The 20079-nt window shown below is 38.9% G+C and overlaps 1 protein-coding gene across 1 annotated transcript in view; it reads left to right on the top strand.

Annotated features, from left to right (window-relative positions):
* The first annotated feature begins 3602 nt into the window (after positions 1-3602).
* Positions 3603-20079, top strand: part of nsg2 (neuronal vesicle trafficking associated 2) — a 42753-nt gene continuing 26276 nt past the window's right edge. The window contains exons 1-3 of the mRNA XM_037749233.1: positions 3603-3859; positions 4227-4405; positions 15707-15817. Coding sequence (XP_037605161.1) covers positions 4277-4405; positions 15707-15817 — 240 coding nt within the window. The 5' untranslated portion in view covers positions 3603-3859; positions 4227-4276. The remainder of the gene's footprint in view (positions 3860-4226; positions 4406-15706; positions 15818-20079) is intronic.

Below are 20079 nucleotides of genomic sequence, written 5' to 3'. Positions count from 1 at the left end.
AAAGGTCCCTTTGCGCCTGGGTGTTAAACTGTCTATGTAATGGGGAATTGCAAGTTTTCTGAGTTTATACCAGGGCTGAGGCCCGTCTCCGGAAATAGCCGTGAGTTTGATATTCCTAATCTGACAGCTGATTTTTTGGGGTGTTTTAGTTTATCGCAGCTTTTTTTGACATACTATAGTATGACTTTTTTTTGACAAACTATGCAATGACTTTTTATTTTTCGTCATACGATCCTGACTTTTTTTCAACTTGCTATAGTATGACTTTTTTTTTTTTTTTTTTGACATACTATACTATGACTTTTCCTTGTTTTTTTTTCAACATACGTAAGTCGAAAAATGTCATTAAAAAGTCATAGTATAGTATGTTGAATTTTTCATGAAAAAAAAGTCATAGTATAGTATGTAAAAAATTTTCATGAAAAAAAGTCATAGTATAGCATTTCGAAAAATGTAGTGAAAAAAGTCATAGTATAGTATTTCATTAAAAGGCATAGTATAGTATGTCATTAAAAGGCATAGTATGTCATTAAAAGTCATAGAATAGTATGTCAAAAAATGTAGTGAAAAAAGGCATTGTATAGTATGTCATTAAAAGGCATAGTATAGTAAGTCGAAAAATGTCATTAAAAATTCATAGTACAGTATGTCGAAAAATGTAGTGAAATAAGTCTTAGTATATTGTTGCATAAAAAGGCATAGTATAATGTGTCGAAAAATATTATAAAATGTCATAGTGTAGTATGTCGAAACTTTTATGAAAAGTTATTAAAAAAAATTCCCGAAGCTGGATCATGATCCGGATCGCCACCAAAATCTAATGGATTGTTCATTGTACCACACCCCACCCCTTTAAAAAAATCATTCAAATCCACTGCAGACTTTTGGAGTAATCCTCCAAACGGACAAACCAACAAACCAACAAACTAACAAACCAACGGCGGTGAAAACATAACCTCCTTCCTAGGCTTTCGGCCTTGGCGGAGGTTATTAAATAAAACCTCATGCCCAAATCACATGTTCACACTCATCATTCACTTTGTGGATCCATAAAAACAAGCCATTGCTCAAAGCAACAGTGCTGACTGGGCCATGTGTTGTTTTCTCAAATTCCAGGAAAGACTGAACAAACTGACTGATGGCTCAGTAACACCACCAGCTGGTAACATCTTGCACTGTTAAGTGTGACTTCAAGAAAGTGTGATCATTACTCATTGAAATGTCAGTAAATTTGCTGGCGGTAGGTCTATATTTCATTTAGCAGCAAAGGTCTTCATAATTACAGTACAATTAAAAAAAAAACTGAGGGTAATTATTTGAAGTAAGATGTTACTACTGGCATTATGTGCAGCTTTCAGATAGAGTAATGAAGCGTGGACAGTAGAGGCCTACCTTTCAGGTGAAAGTCCCCAGCGGTTCATTTAAAAGACAGATAGGAATAGGTAAGTATACAGAGATTTTCCTACTGGTGGCATCAGATTGTATCCTACTGCATTATTATCATATTCAACCAGCGTTTCCCAGGCTGCACCAAGGGGAGGTTTCTGTATCCCCAGCCCAATGAGTAAGTAATTATCAGGGATATGGATGCTGGATTAACAGAATACAGATCTGCTCCACGCCCACTAATATGAATGCAACGATGATACTTGCTTAATATCTACTCAAAGGTTATACATAAACAAGATTCTCAATAGCTATAGGGCAGTACCAAAACATATGGAAGTACAGTGTTAAATCACCTGCCTTGCTATGCAGAGCATTAGAGGAATGTCCTGGGCTGAGATAGAGGTATTACCTGCATGTCTTTAAGGAGGAAATTAAAGAACACCCCGTCATTAACCACCATTGCTGATTTGGGTGACGATTAGAGGAAATTCTGGTTTAGTTATTTCCTGGTGCTTAATTTTTGAGAACATAAATCCCTTTTACAAGAGAGACCTGGCCAAGGTAGCAGCCATATAAAATCACAACACATTAAATATAACATATACAAAAAAATCACAATAAAACAGAGGAACAGCTCTTTAACACATTGGCCTTTCAGTGAACAATGAGGTTCCCTACTTACATATAGTTCAAAGGATGAGCTGGATGGCCATTTGGAAGGATACCACCACGGTTCTTCTGTCTTCCAGAGATTGACCTGCATGGACTCTGGCCACATCATTTTCAGCATGGGCTTCTCTGTGGATACCAACAAAGCAAAATCGCCAGAATCGTTAATTCAACACCTATAGAGTGAAATTCAACACTTTGAAAGTGTCTATATTGGTCTACACTACATAGAGTTAAAAGTACACTTTTGAAAGTGTTAAATACTTAACACTATGACAGAGTTGCAGCAACTCTCTCAATAGTTAAAATTCAGTTAAAACAGTAGCCAGTGTTAAGTTAACACAACACTATTCTGTAGTGTCAAAACACCACCAGCACAACACTATTGAGAATGTAAAATTTAACTCAATATTAGAGTTGATTTGTATTTTAAAAACACCGTAGAGAGTCAATTTGTAATCACCTATTCATTTTTTAATAATAGGGTTATGGGACAGAGATAGAGAAGGAAGGTGAAGAGATTATCTTATTTTAATTTCTTTCCGACACATGATCACCTTTCAAAATTATCTTTTTTTTGTAATGTTGCATTAACTTGCCTTTTGAGTATAGTATTTCAGCACATCATTTGATGTCTTATTCGCTTTTATGAATGATTATACACATCAGACAAATGTGCCATAATAACCACTAATTACTCCAGAGAAACAATTTATCTCATAATAAACCTCTCTCTGTTTCCCCAACACATAAACATCTCAGCATCTATCTTTCAAGTGATTTCACACACACACACACACACACAGGTAGAGGGGATTATTTTATCACAGATTCTCTCAAATCTGAGTGTGTGCCACTCATCTCACCACCAGATGGCGCTGTATGATCAAAAAGAACCAATTTGAGTGGCACACTGTCTGTGCTGCTTTCAGGTACTGTGGGAGATAATAAATAATTCATCTATTATTTATTTTTTTCTCTGTCTTCAAATTTACAGCTGGGGAATTGTGAATTTGCTATGATAGCTGAGGCATTGGGATGTGATGGGGCACATTTAATTGATTTGGAATCATTAACCTTATTGATTGGGAATACAATAATTGTATGTCATTTCTAAGCATTCTGACTGTTTTCTATTTTAATTCTGGTTAATTTTGAGCTATCATATATATTGATGTACAACATCAAACTGCTCTAGCCTATTTCGTTTATTAAAATGTTTTTTTTTATTATGATTTTTTATATTTTTTAATAATAATAATAATAATTATTATTATTATTATTATTATTATTTTGACAGCATGATTTACAATTTTATAAATGTTTTTTTAAATATTCTGCAGATATGAATGCACTGGATATGCTTCCACCCTGTCAGCTCGGGTGCAGGAGTTTACAAGGAGCCCTGAAAGGCAGCATTAATTCAGCTTCCACTTTAGTCAAACAAACGAGACTCCCAAAAGGAAGAAAAAAAAAAAAAAAAAAAGAAAAAGAAAAATCATCCCCCTAGTGGCAACACCAGCAGGCTCGGTGTGTAGCTTTGTAGCAGCACGGTGAAGAAGAAGAAGAGGCTGTGTTTGGATTAGGGGGGTTGGGCTGCCTGCTGGGAGGAAAACCTGCCGCCAGACATCCAGTTCGTCTCCGGCGGTGCAGCGTTGCTTTCCCGCAGCATCAGCAGCAGCGACACCGCAGCATCAGCACCAGCACCAGCCTCCAGCTTCACCTGCTCCTCATCATCTGCGCTTCAGACACAAACACTGCCGCAGCACAGAGGAGACGGTCGGACAAGGACGATCAGCTTGTAAGTTAATGCTTTTTACTGCTTTTTTGGGGGGGTGATACACATTGTTGTTTTTATGATGTAGAAACGTGGGAAAGATGACAATTGGCTGAGTTTTCCCCTTCTTTGGTTTATGGTAAATATAGTCTGAGATATTGCAAACAAAATGTGCTTTTTTTGGAGTGTTTTGTAAAAATAATAATAATAATTTGATAACATTTACTCATGTATTGTGTACTGTAAGGCTACAATTAAGTTACATTCTCAATAATTTAATCTCCTGTTATACCCTTCTCCATCAAATAGCCTGTCTGCCCATGGTTTCATTGACCTGAAAGAGGCTGTGAGGTAAAAACCATCCTTTTCTCTCAACACCTCCTCTATTCAGGAGCAGTCTTCAGGGAAATAAAAAGGGAATATATCTAAGGGCGGTGAAAGATGGTGAAACTGGGGAGTAATCTTCAAGACAAAGGGGCCAAACCTGTGAGCGTGGAGGACGGCTTTCAGAATGTGCCCCTCATCACTCCATTGGATGTGGGCAGCCTCCAGAGCCAAGCACCTGACAAGGTGAGAGAGAGAGAGAGACTGCGGCCTGGATTCTGTGTGTGTGTGTTTGTGTGAGTGTGTGTGAGAGAAAGAGAGAGTTTCGCTGCTTGGTTGTGCATCTAAATGTTTCTATTAAGTCATTGTTGTTGACCTAACCCCCCCATACCCCCCCATACCCCCCCATACCCCCCCCACCACACACACTTTCATTCATTCACAAATTCATTCATGTCAGCTGTCCCCCAGCCGTGTCCCTTTGTTTTCCAGCCGAGATTAGGAGACAGATTTGGTGCCAGACAGACTGTCATTTATCATCTCGACATCCCATAGTAACTGCACCGCAGCTCTCGTTAATCCAGTTACCATGGTGGCAAGCGCAACGTGGAGAGCCTGATTGGTGTTTTCTATGGGGGTCGGGACAGAGAGCTGCACTGATTGCTTATTATATAAAAAATGAATGGAATTAACAGGCAAGCTCATATGAAAGCTGTATGATTATATGCATCAATTGTGTAATGACGGTGTTTGGCTCGTTTCAAGACAACAGTGACAGTGTGATGATTTCATTTTGCAGCTGCATGAATCCATATTTTCTACCATGAGCTTTCTGATCGATTACTTATTATAGAGCTCGTAGAATCATTGCACCAGTTAGTTAACTCATTTATTAGGTATCAGAAGGGTTATTGACATACAACATTGTTTAAACCAATACACTCATCCTCATAGGGCTTTGAACTGGAGTCTAATAGGACAATCGATCCAGTTTTAAACAGGAATTGGCTACTTGATATTCATGTCAAACAAGCCACATCTAAACCTCTCTGCCACCTTGTACCCTCACAATTGTTATACTTCGTTAACAGTCAGCATTGCCTCTAGTTTCATTGGAAAATTAGAGATTAGTAGCGGTGGGAAAAAAATAGATTTACCTATGTAACGCAATATTTTTATTTTATGATTTTGAAATAGATTTTTGAATGCCAGAATCAATATATTTGCTTCATTTGAGTCTATGCGGAGGTAAAAGGAAGTTACTGCTTTTATCGTTGTAGACTGAGTAACGTGACGTCATATCTGTTCCGTATCCGTCAACCAAAACAAACTGTAGTCGGCCGAAACGAAAAAAGTAGAAAATGTCGGAGGTTCCACGTGGATACGACCTGCACCCTCACATATTAAATCCAAAGTGGTAAACACTACAAATCCAGTAAAGTATGGAAACAATTTCAGTTTCACACATTACCAGAAAAAAGCAGAGCTAGACATGATGGCTAAAGCTGCATGCTAACTCTGTCATGGACAGGAAACGTTATCGCATTACGGTAACGTGTGGTCAAGCCAGCCATCGTTTGCATTTCTATGTTCAAAACGGCCGACGCTACAACTGTAGAGCACCCATATACTGACATTTATGTTAAATACATTCAAACGGCCCCGATGGAGCTGAACATGAATGTTTAAAGAGATCGGAGCTAACGGGAGAGCTAGAGACGGACTTGGCGAAGTCATCTCTTGACAAGAAGGTGATAAATTTCCTAACAGGTCAAACTATTCTTTAAATATTATATGAAAATTAGCTTGAGTTGCAGCCCTGCATCAAATTTAAAAAAAGAAATTCCACCCTTATGCCCATCATAAAAAATGAAAGATAAAGTCAAGACTTTCTCTCCTTAAATAAAATACTTTGGAGAGATCCATGGAGAAAAAGGAAAAGCATCATATGAATTTGTGGGGCCTTTAAAATACCGCAAACTTTAAGAGGGCAAAAGCCTTTTATAGCATCGTGTCCAAACAAGAACTATGGACCCAAGTTACCTGCTGCCTGGCCTTTCAAAAACATCACAATTCATCTATTTTGGGTTCAATCTCTTAAAATGGATTTTATTGTTGAGAATTCTCAGAAAACTCCCCAAACATAATCCCAAAAATGGACGTCCATTCGTGCTGCTGCAGGCAGAAACAAACGGTACAGCCTGAACCCTTGCTCTGTATTCTGCTGAGGGAGGCACAATCACTTTCCATTTCATATACCTGTTAACTGACTTGTCATTCACTGCACACACACACACACAGCAGAACACACAGGTATGCTTGCCCTCCTGTGTGTGTGTGTGTACAATACAGGCATGTGTGTGCGTGAGTGACAAGTCGTTTCTGTCAGTAGCCTCCAGTTCGTAACATGACATTCATAGAGCCGTCAGACATTTTACATTGATTAAATCAGTCCCTCTAGACTCGAGAACATCGCTACGTGCCGTAATTGAAGCTGCCATCATAGCACACGCATGTGTGATTGCTCAAGTGTGTTTTACTGATTTCCCGATCAGGTAGAGAGAGAGAGAGAATAAGCTGGGTGGAGTATGAGCTCCTGCGTTATACCAGCGGGTTATTGTCGTTGACATTTGAAAGGAAAAGAGGTCACAGAAGAAAGCTTGCTGTTTTGTTGATCAGTGAATTTTTTACATGCCTCGAGAGACGCAGGCACGAAGATTGCTGTTGCTTGTTGCGTCTGGATACACTTGGCTGACAGCTGATGCAGATTTTGTATGCTGCTCACTCGCTAACAGAACGGAGATATTGTTAGTTCTGCCGCTGCATAAGCTGGTTTAACTTGTCCACACTGTACAGACATTAAGCAAAAAATGGATTTGTACTTCTCACTTATAAATCATTATGCAAATGCAGATGGGTCCATTTGTTTTTACATGGGGCTGTGTCGGAGTTGTAAAGGTCAATTTGATGCTAAATCTTTGAATTTATCTCCGGCTGTAAGTGTGAGCGTTTTATCTTCTTGAAAAGTGATGCATGAATGCAACAGAGGCCAGAAGAAATAATAATGAAATCTGTAATTAGACATCAGAGCGTGGGAGGTGTTGATGATGGCTATATCACAGTCCATTTATTGGGAATTCTTCCCTCTGTACTTCGTACTGTATATGTGCATGATCAGATCACACTTATCTCTACCTTTAAAATACCATGTAGAAGTATTTTTGTTGTCCTTTTGAGGCCAGTTTTCACTATCACTTTGCTTTACTACTCCTGCTTTAAAGTTAATATCCCTAAAAATGCAAAAACAGTTTTTTTGTTGGTCCCTGGAATCACATTGTGAACACCACAACATTAACATGTCATCATCTTTTACGTTGATATGGCGAACTTGTTAGCAAACAATTTATACCATAACCCTACCGATACATTTTTTAAGATGCTATCAATATTTGAGAGTTTAAAAAAATCCAATAATGATATGTTGGCAGATATTAATTTTACAGTTTACATTTTACAGTTGAAAAATATACCTGTTACTAATCTCTGATGGACAAACCATAGAATTTCTGTACTTCAATTTCTTGTTATTTATCGGCTGACATATACGCCACTATGATATATCTGCTAAGATTGGCCGATATATCGGCCTGGCCGATATGTTGGTTGGGCTCTAATTTACACATCCAGTAGATAGAGAGCAACATTATCATTCATTTGGAGTTGTGTTTCCGGCCACCTGACAGATGGTACTGTAAGTCCAATATTACCCAAACAGCAATGGTGCGAGCCAGACAGCTAAACAATGAGCTGAAACTCACTATTATTCTCCATAAAGCTGCATATTCAAGGGATAATTGTCTGTAGGTTCATCACTACGAGCGACCCCTTTCACATTGTCATACTCTACATCTTTAATAATATTGATTATAGCTGCTTTAAGGATAATGGCAAATTTGTAGGAAGCCATACTCGTGTGGATTTCTATCTCTAAACCTAAAAATATGGTAGACGAATAATATCTTTGAGATACATTTTTTTTAAATTTAATCTCACTGAATTTAAGGTTGTTGTTTTTGCCATCCCGCCCCACCCAGACAGAGGTCCTAATCAGCTTTTATGAGCCGTTCAGAATCTGACCTGTGACCAGCTTTGTTCTCTCTGTCCTTTAAAGCTAAAGCGAGATTTATTGGGTCATGTGACCTGACTAGCACCCCAGATCAGCCGTACGGTTCGGAGCAGCTTTATAAATACGACCCGAGCTGTTTTCACCCTGATCCTGCCTGATGACTGTGTGACCTCTCCGGCTACGGGGTTACCCGTGGATATTTGCAGGGGTGAGGTGCAGTCACAGTGAAGTTCATACACGTACGGACGCACACAGAGGCTGAGGCATTAGAGAGGTATTAGATTTGATTCCATCTGGGCAGGGACGCGTCACAGCCACTGCTGGGTCACCAATATCTTGATTGGATTGCTGGTTTGAAAACAACAACCAGAGGAGGATGGAGAAACTCCCTGACTGAAAAGACAGATAGATCTTTTCTTTCCGTGTGTCTTTTCTCTGAGAACAAAGCTCGGATACAGAGACCTGCTTCAAAGGCTATGGCAGACTTATAATCATTCTCTCTTCCTGTTCAACATGTTCCCCTTAATACTCATCCTTTTCTTGTTTCTCTCCTCGGTTCCTCCGGAGAAGCTTTTAAGTCTCATTCATTCTTTACGTCTGTGTGTTCTTAGCCTCATGAATTAGGGAGGAATTCCTGGGAGCAGCAATCCTCAGTCAGCAGTGTTAAATCAGTAACACGTCGATGAATGATTCCTTATGTGCTGTGATGATGTGTGGCCTCGTGAGATGAGCCAGCATCCAAGTTTAATTTGACAAATGATCACAAATTATACATAGGCCCTAACCTATTTTGAATTGTGTCTGGCTGGCTGGCTGTGCACAGAGGCGGTGAGAGTAGCTGTGACTTCTGAAGGCTACCAAATGAACTATAGTAGTGACTCAATAGCATGTTAAGGAAAAGGAAAGCCTGCACACTGATAGAGCCTGTTATAGCTTAGTTTTTGCTTAAATTAAAGGTCAGGCTTTATCAACAGGTAAAAATGTAAGTAACAGGTTTTAAATGTATAAAACTAAAAAACTTCAGGAATCCATTGGTACCAACCATGTCATACTAGCTTGTCGGGAAGGAGGTTAAATAACGCTCCAACTTGCACTAAATTTTTCAAAGGGGTCCCTTGACCTCTGACCTCAAGATATGTGAATGAAAATGGGTTCTATGGATATACATACATTTGCATAAAGCAGCATATTTGCCCACTCCCATGTTGATAAGAGTATTAAATATTTGACAAATCTCCCTTTAAGGAAAAAAATGTGTGATTAACTTGCGATTCATTTTGATTAACTATGGACAATCATGCGATTAATCGCAATTAAATATTTTAATTGATTGACAGCCCTGGTTAAATCCCCAGTTCTGTAAAATGACCAATTGTTTGGTCTATGAAATGTCAGAAAATAGTGAAAAAATATACATAAAAATATCTCAGATCCAAGGCGACATCTTCAAAAATAGAACGAATTAACTGCAACAAGGTAAATAAAAATATATTTTGTATTTCAGGTAATGCAAAACATGCATGCATATTGTGCCTTCAATAGTCATTGTTGCTTTTATGTATATATTTCATACTCATTTACTGTAATCCAACAGTACCGCAGTGCTGCCTGTTGGTTTGATGACCAGTGGTTTTCAGTCCTGCTCCTCAGGACTCTGAGTTCTGCTGGTTTTTATTCTAGCTGTGTAGATAGAGATCGATTTACACCTCTGATGCCAGAGGAATGCAAATAACTGCTCTTACTTTCCTGGGTGGACAGAACCAGCAGTGCTCGCTCTGAGAGAACAGTTTCAGGAGGGAGCCCAATGATTTTTTTCTTGTAGGTTTTCAATTTTTAAGCTGCTATAATCAATATTTTTATTTTAACAGATGGAAACACTCCATGTCTGTGAAAAGTGTTGCTCGGAGTGACCATCCCGCAGATAGTCATCACCTAACTCTGCAGTTCTCCTCAGCTCTACTGAGCCTAATAGCATCTTTCAGCTAATACATCTTTCAGCTCTACAAACTCACTATACGCTACCTCTCCAACACCAAATGGCAGACAGACACAGTTAGCAACTAGTTGAGGCTTAAGAGCCATATATACTTTTGTTTTTCGCTTTGACGCCAAATCCTCCGCCATCGTCTTGTCCGTCAGCTCTCTCTCGTCCCGTGTGTGTGATATCTGACTACTGCTACTCTGTGCTGAGACATTGTATGAAGCAGACACTTTCAGTTTCTGTCGTTTGACTATATATTGATAACATGGCACTGATACTCGAAAATTAACTAAATGGGTTTTATTTCTATTTAAAAAAAGCAAAACGACGGTGGGGGCGGTATGCAAGTAATGTAATCGGTGTGTGCCCGAACACCGTGTAACACCGGTAACACTGACTACGGCAGCAAGCCTAATATTTGCCTCATTTTCAGTTGGTGGAGACCAAAAACAGAGCTATAATGAGTGTTGTGAATATTGAGCTTACATATGTCAGGTAGCCAAAAACGTGACTCCAAATGAATGTTGATGTTGCTCTTTACATGCTGGATGTGTAAATAGGCAACTGTTTGCTAGCAAGTTCGCCATGTTACAGCTTCAGATCAGGAGTGTATGAGGTATGGCTAACTCAATATTAATGGAAATAGAGGTAATCCTCTTAAGTCATATTCCTTTGTACGTAAAGGTCTTTGAAAACCTATATTTTACGTTTCTATCCATATCCATGTAAGAACAGGATTCCACGTGTTACACATCTTATTTAAGAATCACTTTTCATTTGTGTCTTGTGTCTGCAGGGGTGTCTAACTCAAATCAACCAAATATCCAAACTCTAAAAGAGGAGCTGATTAAACATTTATCACCTTTGATTATATCATCACTTCATCCTGTCAGTACAACTCATGTTGTACCAATACAGCTGCCACAAGGATGGCTCCCTCCTGCTTTTCATATGGATTTCTTCCACTGTTTTATTCACAAGGAATCAAACACGTCAAGAAAAGTGTCTGCAGCTGCTTTCCACATTGAAACTTCACCAAAGACCAACTCAGTCGCGGCTCAGTGTTTGGGGATGAGAAAATAAAACAGCAATCATAGTGATAACAGGCCTGAGGAATAACATACTGCGGAAGACAGGGAGAAAAGAAAGTTTTGACGGGTCTTCCACAGAGAATATCAAATTTGAAAAAAAATACTGTGATTGGAGATTGGATGGAGAGAAAGAGAGAGGGAGAGAGAAAGAGAGAGAGACAGACAAGCTAAAACTGCTGTTTCTGAAATCTACCTGTCTCTACTTCTTCATGTGTCTTTCATTCTTTTATTCATTCACTCAAATATAAAAATGAAAGCTTAAAAAGTCCTAAACTTTTTTTAATAAACACATATCACGTCCTGTTTGCTTCAAACACATCCTGCGAGGCAGCAGTTATTTCACCACACAGAAATAAATTGGAGCTCTCTTACCGATCTAAAAGTGACTCCATGTCAGTCATGGAGATATTAAAAGGTCACAGTGAATCAAGACATTTGCATAAGATATACATGACTAATTGAATATCTGTAAATAGATTCTCAAAGGAAATTGCAGCAGAGGCTGTGCTTCTGTATTTGCTGGACTCATTTACCTTTCCTGTTACTGATGTAAGAAGTCTGTCAGTTTTATTGACATATTCAAATGTCACATTAAGGGAATTGATTTAATTTAAAATATGTCTACAGTCAATGTGTGAGGCTTGTTTTAAAGAAAACCAAATTGGAAGTTGGATGAAAGTTTTAATTGAAAAGTCAAACACCAAACAATTCATGGTAACACTTTATAATACAGCCTGCAGTGTCAACGGCAACAATGCTGACAGATCGAAGAGTGTTAACCTTACGGGGAAACGGAGTGAAGTAGGGTGGTTTCGGTACCGGTATCACTTTAAGGGCACTGGTATTGTATCTATTATATATAGACCAGCCCTAAGCAGAAGAAAAACAAGACTATGGGGAACAAAATAGTAAAAACAAATGGGCATTTTAGAGAAAAGGGGAAATAGATTTGTGTAAGTACTTGGTACCCATGGGATACAGTTTTTGGGGTAGAAAGCTTGGAGAAAAGGGCTACAAATCTTGGAATAATGAGGGACAATGGAGTATTACTACATACTTATAGGGGTTGTAACAGGTTAAAGGGTATTAGGCTGCATATAGGCGATTTAGGTGCCAAGTGTAGGTGCAAGTACAAGTACAGTTGTACTGTAGTTCAAGTACAATAAAAGCACATACTTTTGCTGTTTGCTCATGGCAATTATTTAGTAGGCCTGTACCAACAAAAAACTCTTATAGATATACAGTATAGCTGAGACTGCCAGGGCATTTAAGTACCAGTAGGAACTGGGAAGTGTTTTATTGGTACGGGATTCGTGCAACACAATTATACGGTTAATCGCAGGCTGTATTATAAAGTGTTATCCAATTTATCCTGTTGGGAATATCACTGTTTGTGCCAACTTTCATGAAAATCCATCCAATAGTTGTCAAGAGTGACTCTGAACCAAAATGTGTCAGTCTGCTGGTAGTGCCAGAGGAAAAGCCAGAGGATCACCAAAGTCAGTGGGATTTTTGGTTCTTGGAGGATCTTCTGGGAATCACGAATATCTGTACAACATTTCACAGCAAACCCACCCAACACTTATTAATAAGATATTTCATCTGACTGACCAACATTGCTATCCCTAGAGCCACTGGCTAAAAAACAAAACCACACATGACCACAATAAAATCACAAAATGAAAAATGAGCTGCTACCTCTGTGGAATAATAAGCAAGCAAGTTGTAATTACCTTTTCGTCAATCCTATCATGACTGTTCATGGCTGCATCATTCATATGTTTTTTTTTTACATAAAGCTTTGTTAAACGACATTTAATTGTTCCTAAATGAATGGTTTCCCACAGAGTATTTGGACCTGTCTAACTAGAGAAGGTGGCACTTTGTTTAGTAGATTCCTAGCTGCTGCTGATAGCTACAGGGCTGTGCAAATGAGGCAACATCGATTGATAGCCACGTCATTAGGTAATGTGAAAGAAAGGAGTGAGAGGTACAGGAGGGGAGAGAGTAATGAAGCAACATGAAGCGCTGCTGTGTTTGAACCTGGAGGCCCTGAGCCTGTTATTGTGAAATGAGTCAGAGAAAGAGAGAGTTGAGGCAAAATTGAGACATTAGTTAGGACTATGACGTCTGGTGTTGCTGCACTGAAGGCCACAAGGCTCTGCAGCCCCAGGGGTCCAATCAAACGCAATGTATTCAGTGCACCTACTGCGGCCTTCAACTCTTAGATAAGGGCTTTCTAGAGCCAACTGACGGCTTTGTTATTCAGATAGTGGAGCCAGTTTGTGAGCACAGCAGTTTCTGGCTTTGTCTCAAAGTGAAGGAGGGCCGCTCAGAAGCAGCGCAATTAGCCACAAGGACACAGAGACATTGTTCTCTTTCTCTTCCTCCACCTCTCCTCCGCCTTGTCATTTGTCCACCGTCTCTCTATCTGCCCCGTCCTCTTGTGCACATTAATATACAGAGAATGCATAAAACAGTAGGGACACTTTCTCTTTTTAGTAAATGCAGTGATAAGGTGAAACCTGGTAAAAGGCGATTCTTTTGTTCAATTAATTCAGTGCCACAAAAGAGGAGAGGATGCTAAAGATGAGAAGACAAGTTGATACAGTTTTTTTTTTTAAGGATTACGAATTAAGAGAACAACCCAGATATTTAATGTTAGATATGAAAAAAAAATCCTCCTGATTTATTAATTCTGTTGTTGAAGAGAATGAATAATTCTGCTGTATAAGTTCATCACTCTGTTATGTGCTTACCAGGGCTTGTGGTCACAATGTATGCATAGTTTTAGTTCTATACAAAATGTACTTACAGACTGACCTGTTGCATCAAAATTAGGAAAAGTGTATGTGAGGAAAAGCAAAATCTTAGAGCTACTATGAGGAACTTTCATTTTGTGTTGATTTTGGTGATCCCTAACAAAAGTGGTAATGTTATAGAGCACAAGAGTCCCTTTAGAAAGCCTCACATTTTACTGCAGTAGGGTCTGACAGTCTGCCTCGCTCAGTCCTGGTTCTGGTTCTCCCGTGCCTAGACCTCCAGCAGAACCTGCGTGATTTTGTCTGATTTCGCTGGAATTGGACCCAGTGGCACCGATGACAAGCATTAAAAACAACTATATAAAAATAGCTAATCGTCTCGTTAACTTATGTAGGTCATATAGAGGCATCGGTTTTAAATTGAGACTGTTTCATAACCAGGTAAAAAGTTCCTCATAGTAACTTTAAAACAATTATTCAGGTGAGACTATATGAGTGCATGCATATAGTGTCCACCTGGTGTCCACTGATGACCAATGAGCAGAACTAAAGGATATTCCGTTTTATAAAAACCTGGATCTTAGTTTTGTAGTCCATTATTCCCATCGTTAATAATGACAACATTGTACTATTCAAGTTAATTGCTTAAAAAGAGAAAACTAAGGTGAATTATAACAACACAAGTGAAAAGTAGACAAGTCTAAGAGTTTGGGAGTTTCACTCTGTCTCTTTTCCCTGTGTCCCTCTCATCCCTCTAAACCGGTTTGCTTGAGGAGTGTTAGACTGACAGTACTGGGGCAGGGCTGTACTGCCCTGGATCTTTTTTTCCCCATCTAGCTGCCGGCACAAAGCACAGTGTTGTCCCTTTGGACTGAGGGTCTTGAATTCTGGGCACCGACCTTATTAAAATACAGTAGAGTTCTAGCAGATGCTTGGCACCAGTGTTTGCTGTAGGATGGTTTCTAGCTGTGTTGGGCGTTGGGTGTAATTTATGTTCTGAAGCCGAGGTTTGATCCTATGCCAAAGTAAAAGCGATGAATTCACTGCTACAGTATTATAATATATTAGGAAGAAAACTACAAGTCGATCCAAACATTGTCATGGTGTGAGGTGCTACTTTGGTTAGACTGTTGACGCACGGTAAACAATCGATTTGATCGGCTCAATTGAAGCTATTGCCATATTAACTGGATTAGCTGTGACCATCAAAGCCCTAGATTATTATTTATTCTCATTAATTCATCCAAAATTTGTCACAGGTTCGAATAGAACTGTCACTCGATCCGGCATGGCCGCCATCTGGTGATGCCCGACATACAGTACATCTGATTTTCTTCTAGCACCTTGGCATTGTGTCTAGGATGCAGTGATCTTCTCACATGTTTCATTTATGTGCATCTGCATCTTGTTTTCTAACATGGTTGTCTTTTAGTGTGTTTTAAGTTAAGTTAAGTTACAGTAAGACCTTTTTGGTGACTTTTTAAAAATGTGACTTGACTCGTCCCTCCTACAATAACATCGATCCAATCATTGCCTTCAGCATCCTGGAGTATTCAACTGCTTTTACGGTTTATCTCCCTCCTCCAGGTGGTGGTGAAAACTCGCACGGAGTACCAGACAGAGAAGAAGAGGCTGAAGGTTCCCAAGGTGGAGGAGTTCACCATCAGCTTTACTGACGGGGTGTCTGAGAGACTTAAGGTAAGAATGAATTGTAAACTTGTGATGAATGAACTGATAATATAATGTAAATACAGTCCAAGTAGAACATTACCAGTGTGTGGGTTGATTTATTCATCTGACATTTCCCCCCCCTTGGCTTCCCACAATTAAATCAGTGTGACCAGGTTGAACTGCCGTTTTGGTTTAGAAATACACCTGCAATTAACTCAGACAATTTGCTATGTAAATACTCAGAAGGATGGAAGAATTGGTAACGATATTGATCATCTCATGCAGGACAGGAAGTAGCACTTTTACTTAAAGGTCCCTTATCGTGCTCATTTTCAGGTTCATACTTGTATTTTGTGTTTCAACTAGAACATGTTTACATGCTGTAATGTTCAGAAAAAGCCTTTATTTTCCTCATACTGTCTGCCTGAATATGCCTGTAATTACTCTATGTCTGAAACGCTCTGTTTTAGCTCATTTCAATGGAATTGCAGCGGAACTGCAACAGGCAACAGCTTGAGTCCATGTTTACTTCCTGTCAGCTGATGTCATTCACATACACTGCAACCGGAAATACACTGGAGTTGCGTCCGAAATTCCATACTAACATACTATTTAGTACGCTAAAACAGTATGTGAGATTTTTTAGTATGTCTGAAACCTTAGTATGAAACCAATAGTATGCTAATTACATGCTTTTAACGGTGAAATATTATAGTATGCTACGCTGGACACTACAGCGGCACGAATATCCCACAATACAATGCAGTAGTGACGACAACATTCATAACGGACGTTGACGGACAGCTCTGTAAAGATAACGCTCAATTTAACTGTTAGTATAAGATTTCACTTTGCGAGGCGTAATATATATATTAAATTAATTCAGACTTTGTTTCTCACAAACCGTCGTGTCGGTCACATGAGGATGATACTGGTTACCATGGTTACATGTCTACAGCTGGCAAAGAGGCTCTCAGGAAGTTACGACGTAAATTACTGCTCAGTGCGTCCGAAAAGATACATACTACCGTTTATTCACACAAAAGTACATTGAATGATAGTACACATATTAAGTATGTAGCGCATAGTATGCGATTTCTGACGAAGCCTGCGACACATTTAGAATGTTTATGTTTAAAACTGTGAAATGGTTTTAATATTGTATATTTGTGACATCACAAATGGACAGAAATCCATACGGCTTGTTTCAGTTTCTGAATACGGGCTGTGTGTATTTCTCCATGGATGGAGCGTTTCGATACTTTCACAGTATTTGTGTATAGCACTTAAACCTGCTTTAGATAAAAAAAAAAAAGACAAGAAAATCTCACTTTTTACAATAATATGGGACCTTTAAGTAGGATTTTGAATGTCGGACTTTTAGCTGGGGTATTTTTACATATTACGTGTTACTACTTTTACTTAAGTAAAGGAGCTGAGTACTTCTTCCAACACTACTCTTCTCTGGCAAAGAGTAGGACAGGTGACTTCGGCTGTGTGTGTGAATCACGGAGCTACCAGTCCAAAAACATCTACATCACCCAGGCACTGTCTGTTCCATTCTTCTGTCGTTAGGGGAGACCAAAGAGAATTCACGTTGTCATGGCAGCAAAGAAAACCTCCCTCCATGGCAACCCTGACTGAGAGCGAGAGAGAGAGAGAGGAGGGAGAGAAAGTGTGCAAGCAGAGGTGTGCAAATGTCTAAGTGTAGGTGTGTGTGTAAAAGAGAGGTGTAACACCGGCCTGAAAGGTCCTTCAAAGCGGAAGAGAACAGAATGAGATCTCGGGCACTAAAAGAGGCTGTGAAATCTGTCTGGATGAGACAGTGTGCTTACATGCACACACACACAAACACGCTATATTAACACACTGAAGCCATGTGAAAGCATGCTGCAAAGGTTAAGTAGAAAACTGTATCACTCGAGCTTCTACAGCACTCCAAAGCGAAGCAATGAGCTTGGTGTTTTGGAAATGGCAGCATCGGTGGACAAGCATGTCAGGAATCCTCTAGGTAGAGAAAATATCTGTTTTGTCCATGAAGTCCTGCAGTCCCTTATTTCATATACAGACATCGGATACACTTTCTGCGACGCCCATGTCTATAATGCACTATAAACATACTTATAATGCAATATAATCTGCTTATAGCACTGTATAAATCATAGTTATAAACACTCATAAATATTCACAACGCATTATAACAATAATAGGAACACAGCATTTTGTAGTGACTTAAAAGGTCAAGGAACATCATACTTCATTTTTGTTTTGCAAGTATCATAGTGTATTATAATTTCCATTGTTGTAATACATTATAATCTTTTTTTATAATGCATTATAATCACTGTTATACATGCATTATAATGTGATTATAAGTTATTCTAAATGGCCATTGTTTGCTTTAAGTAAAAAAAAAAGTTTAAATCTTTATCTTTATTTAAATCTATGCAAGAACAACACACAAAACTTTGTAAATTTATATTTTTTACTTTATTTTAAACAAACAATGACCATTTAGAGTAACTTAAAATCACATTATAATGCATTATAAAAAGATAATAATGTATGACAACAATGGAAATTTTCTCCTTGCGAAAAAATGTCAGTGACCAGCAATTATGAAGTATCATAATAAAGTGCTTTATAATATATGATTATTGTTATAAAACATTATGAATATTTATGAATGCTTATGACTATGATTATAGAGTGATATAAGCAGATTATTATATTAAAAGTATGTTTATAATGCATATGTATGGGCATCATAGAAAGTGTTACACAGATGTATAAAGGGTCAAATCACAATATTGATCCATACAATAGCATGATTCAATTGAAATTCAATTGGGAAAAGGTTTTATACATACACTACCCATGATGGGAATGTCTGTTTTTGACTAATTTAATGAATTTAATACCTGAACAATTGCGGTACTTCATGATACACATACATACACATTGATTTTTAATGTTGCCACAAAGGCCTAATACCGCCAGAAATATATAAAGGACAGTTGATTAGTGTCTAACATCTCATGATGTATAAGAGGAGGGAGGTGTTCAGTGCTTTACATTTGATTGAATTTTAATAGGTTAAATGGTAAAGGCTACATTAGCTGTGTTACATGGATAAGACACCCGAACCTCAGACCAAACCGTCATTGGTGGAGTTGCATTGTGGGTAATGTAGGTGCCTGGTTTTGACAAGGAAGAATACGTGGAATAAAAACGACAACATCTCTGGTTCTTGTGTATCGATTTTGATCTTTTTCTTTTTAAACAATCCATCGAGAGTCTGAAAATGTTATAGCGTAGGAGTGCAACGGTGAATATGTGGAATACTCGAGGATACACTTGTGGATGTGTGACACTTGCCGTAGGGGACACAGTGTCAAAAATGTCCACTTTGCCGGGCAGCATCGCTGAGCCAACTTGTTAGAAATTGTTGCTCATCAGAGTTTCTCCAAAATATTGCAGCAGACTTTACTGTCATCTCTTGCTTGCCACAACGCATCAGCTTTTGTTAGGCAGAAATGCATTTCGGTCTGTGTGATTTTGTGCGATGTCGGTTGGTTTTTGGGGCGCTCGGCTGAACGGCTTGCTTCGCTTGACTGACAGAGCTGATTCTGCAGGCACACAGGCATGTCCACACACAACCACACACACACACACACAGCGTGCTGTGCAGTGCAGAGCAAACATTTCTGGATGAAAAGCTTGCACATCTCTTCTCTCTCTTCAAAGCTTTGCAGATTGTGTTGATGGATGAAGAGCTCAGAGTGTAAAATGCTCTCTAATCTGCCCTCCCTCACCGCCTCGCTCCTGCTTACCACTTTCCAACCTTTTCTCCACTTCTCTCTCCTTTCCTGCCGCTGCTTTCTTTCCTCCCTTCTCACGATTTTGCCTACTGCATTGCTTTTTTCCTTTTTGATTTAAAGTGCTTTATTTTGAAATTCTGTGCAGCTTGTTTTTTATTTTATTTTTTATAAAAAATAGTGTTTACTTGCAGCTTTTAATCTACAGTGACACACATGGCCATGGCTGTGTTAGTGTGAGCACAGAGTGATCCTTCTGCATGGAAAGCAGACAGAAATAAGAGTGGGACATGTCCAGAATCCATTATGCCTAAAGAATAAAGCATCAAGAATATAAAATACAGTTATAATTTGGTGGAAGTATACAGGGCAAAAGAGCAGATATTCAATGATGGATTCTCACAAGAGCTCCCTCCTCCCTGACATCTCTCCTCGCCTCTCTCATCCATTCCCTCCTCCCTTCATCTCTCT

The sequence above is a fragment of the Sebastes umbrosus genome, chromosome 17 (assembly GCF_015220745.1).
Source record: "Sebastes umbrosus isolate fSebUmb1 chromosome 17, fSebUmb1.pri, whole genome shotgun sequence".
NCBI classification, from domain to species: Eukaryota; Metazoa; Chordata; class Actinopteri; order Perciformes; family Sebastidae; genus Sebastes; species Sebastes umbrosus.
The sequence above is the reverse complement of the archived record's forward strand: the minus strand, read 5'-3'. Positions and strand labels throughout refer to the sequence as shown.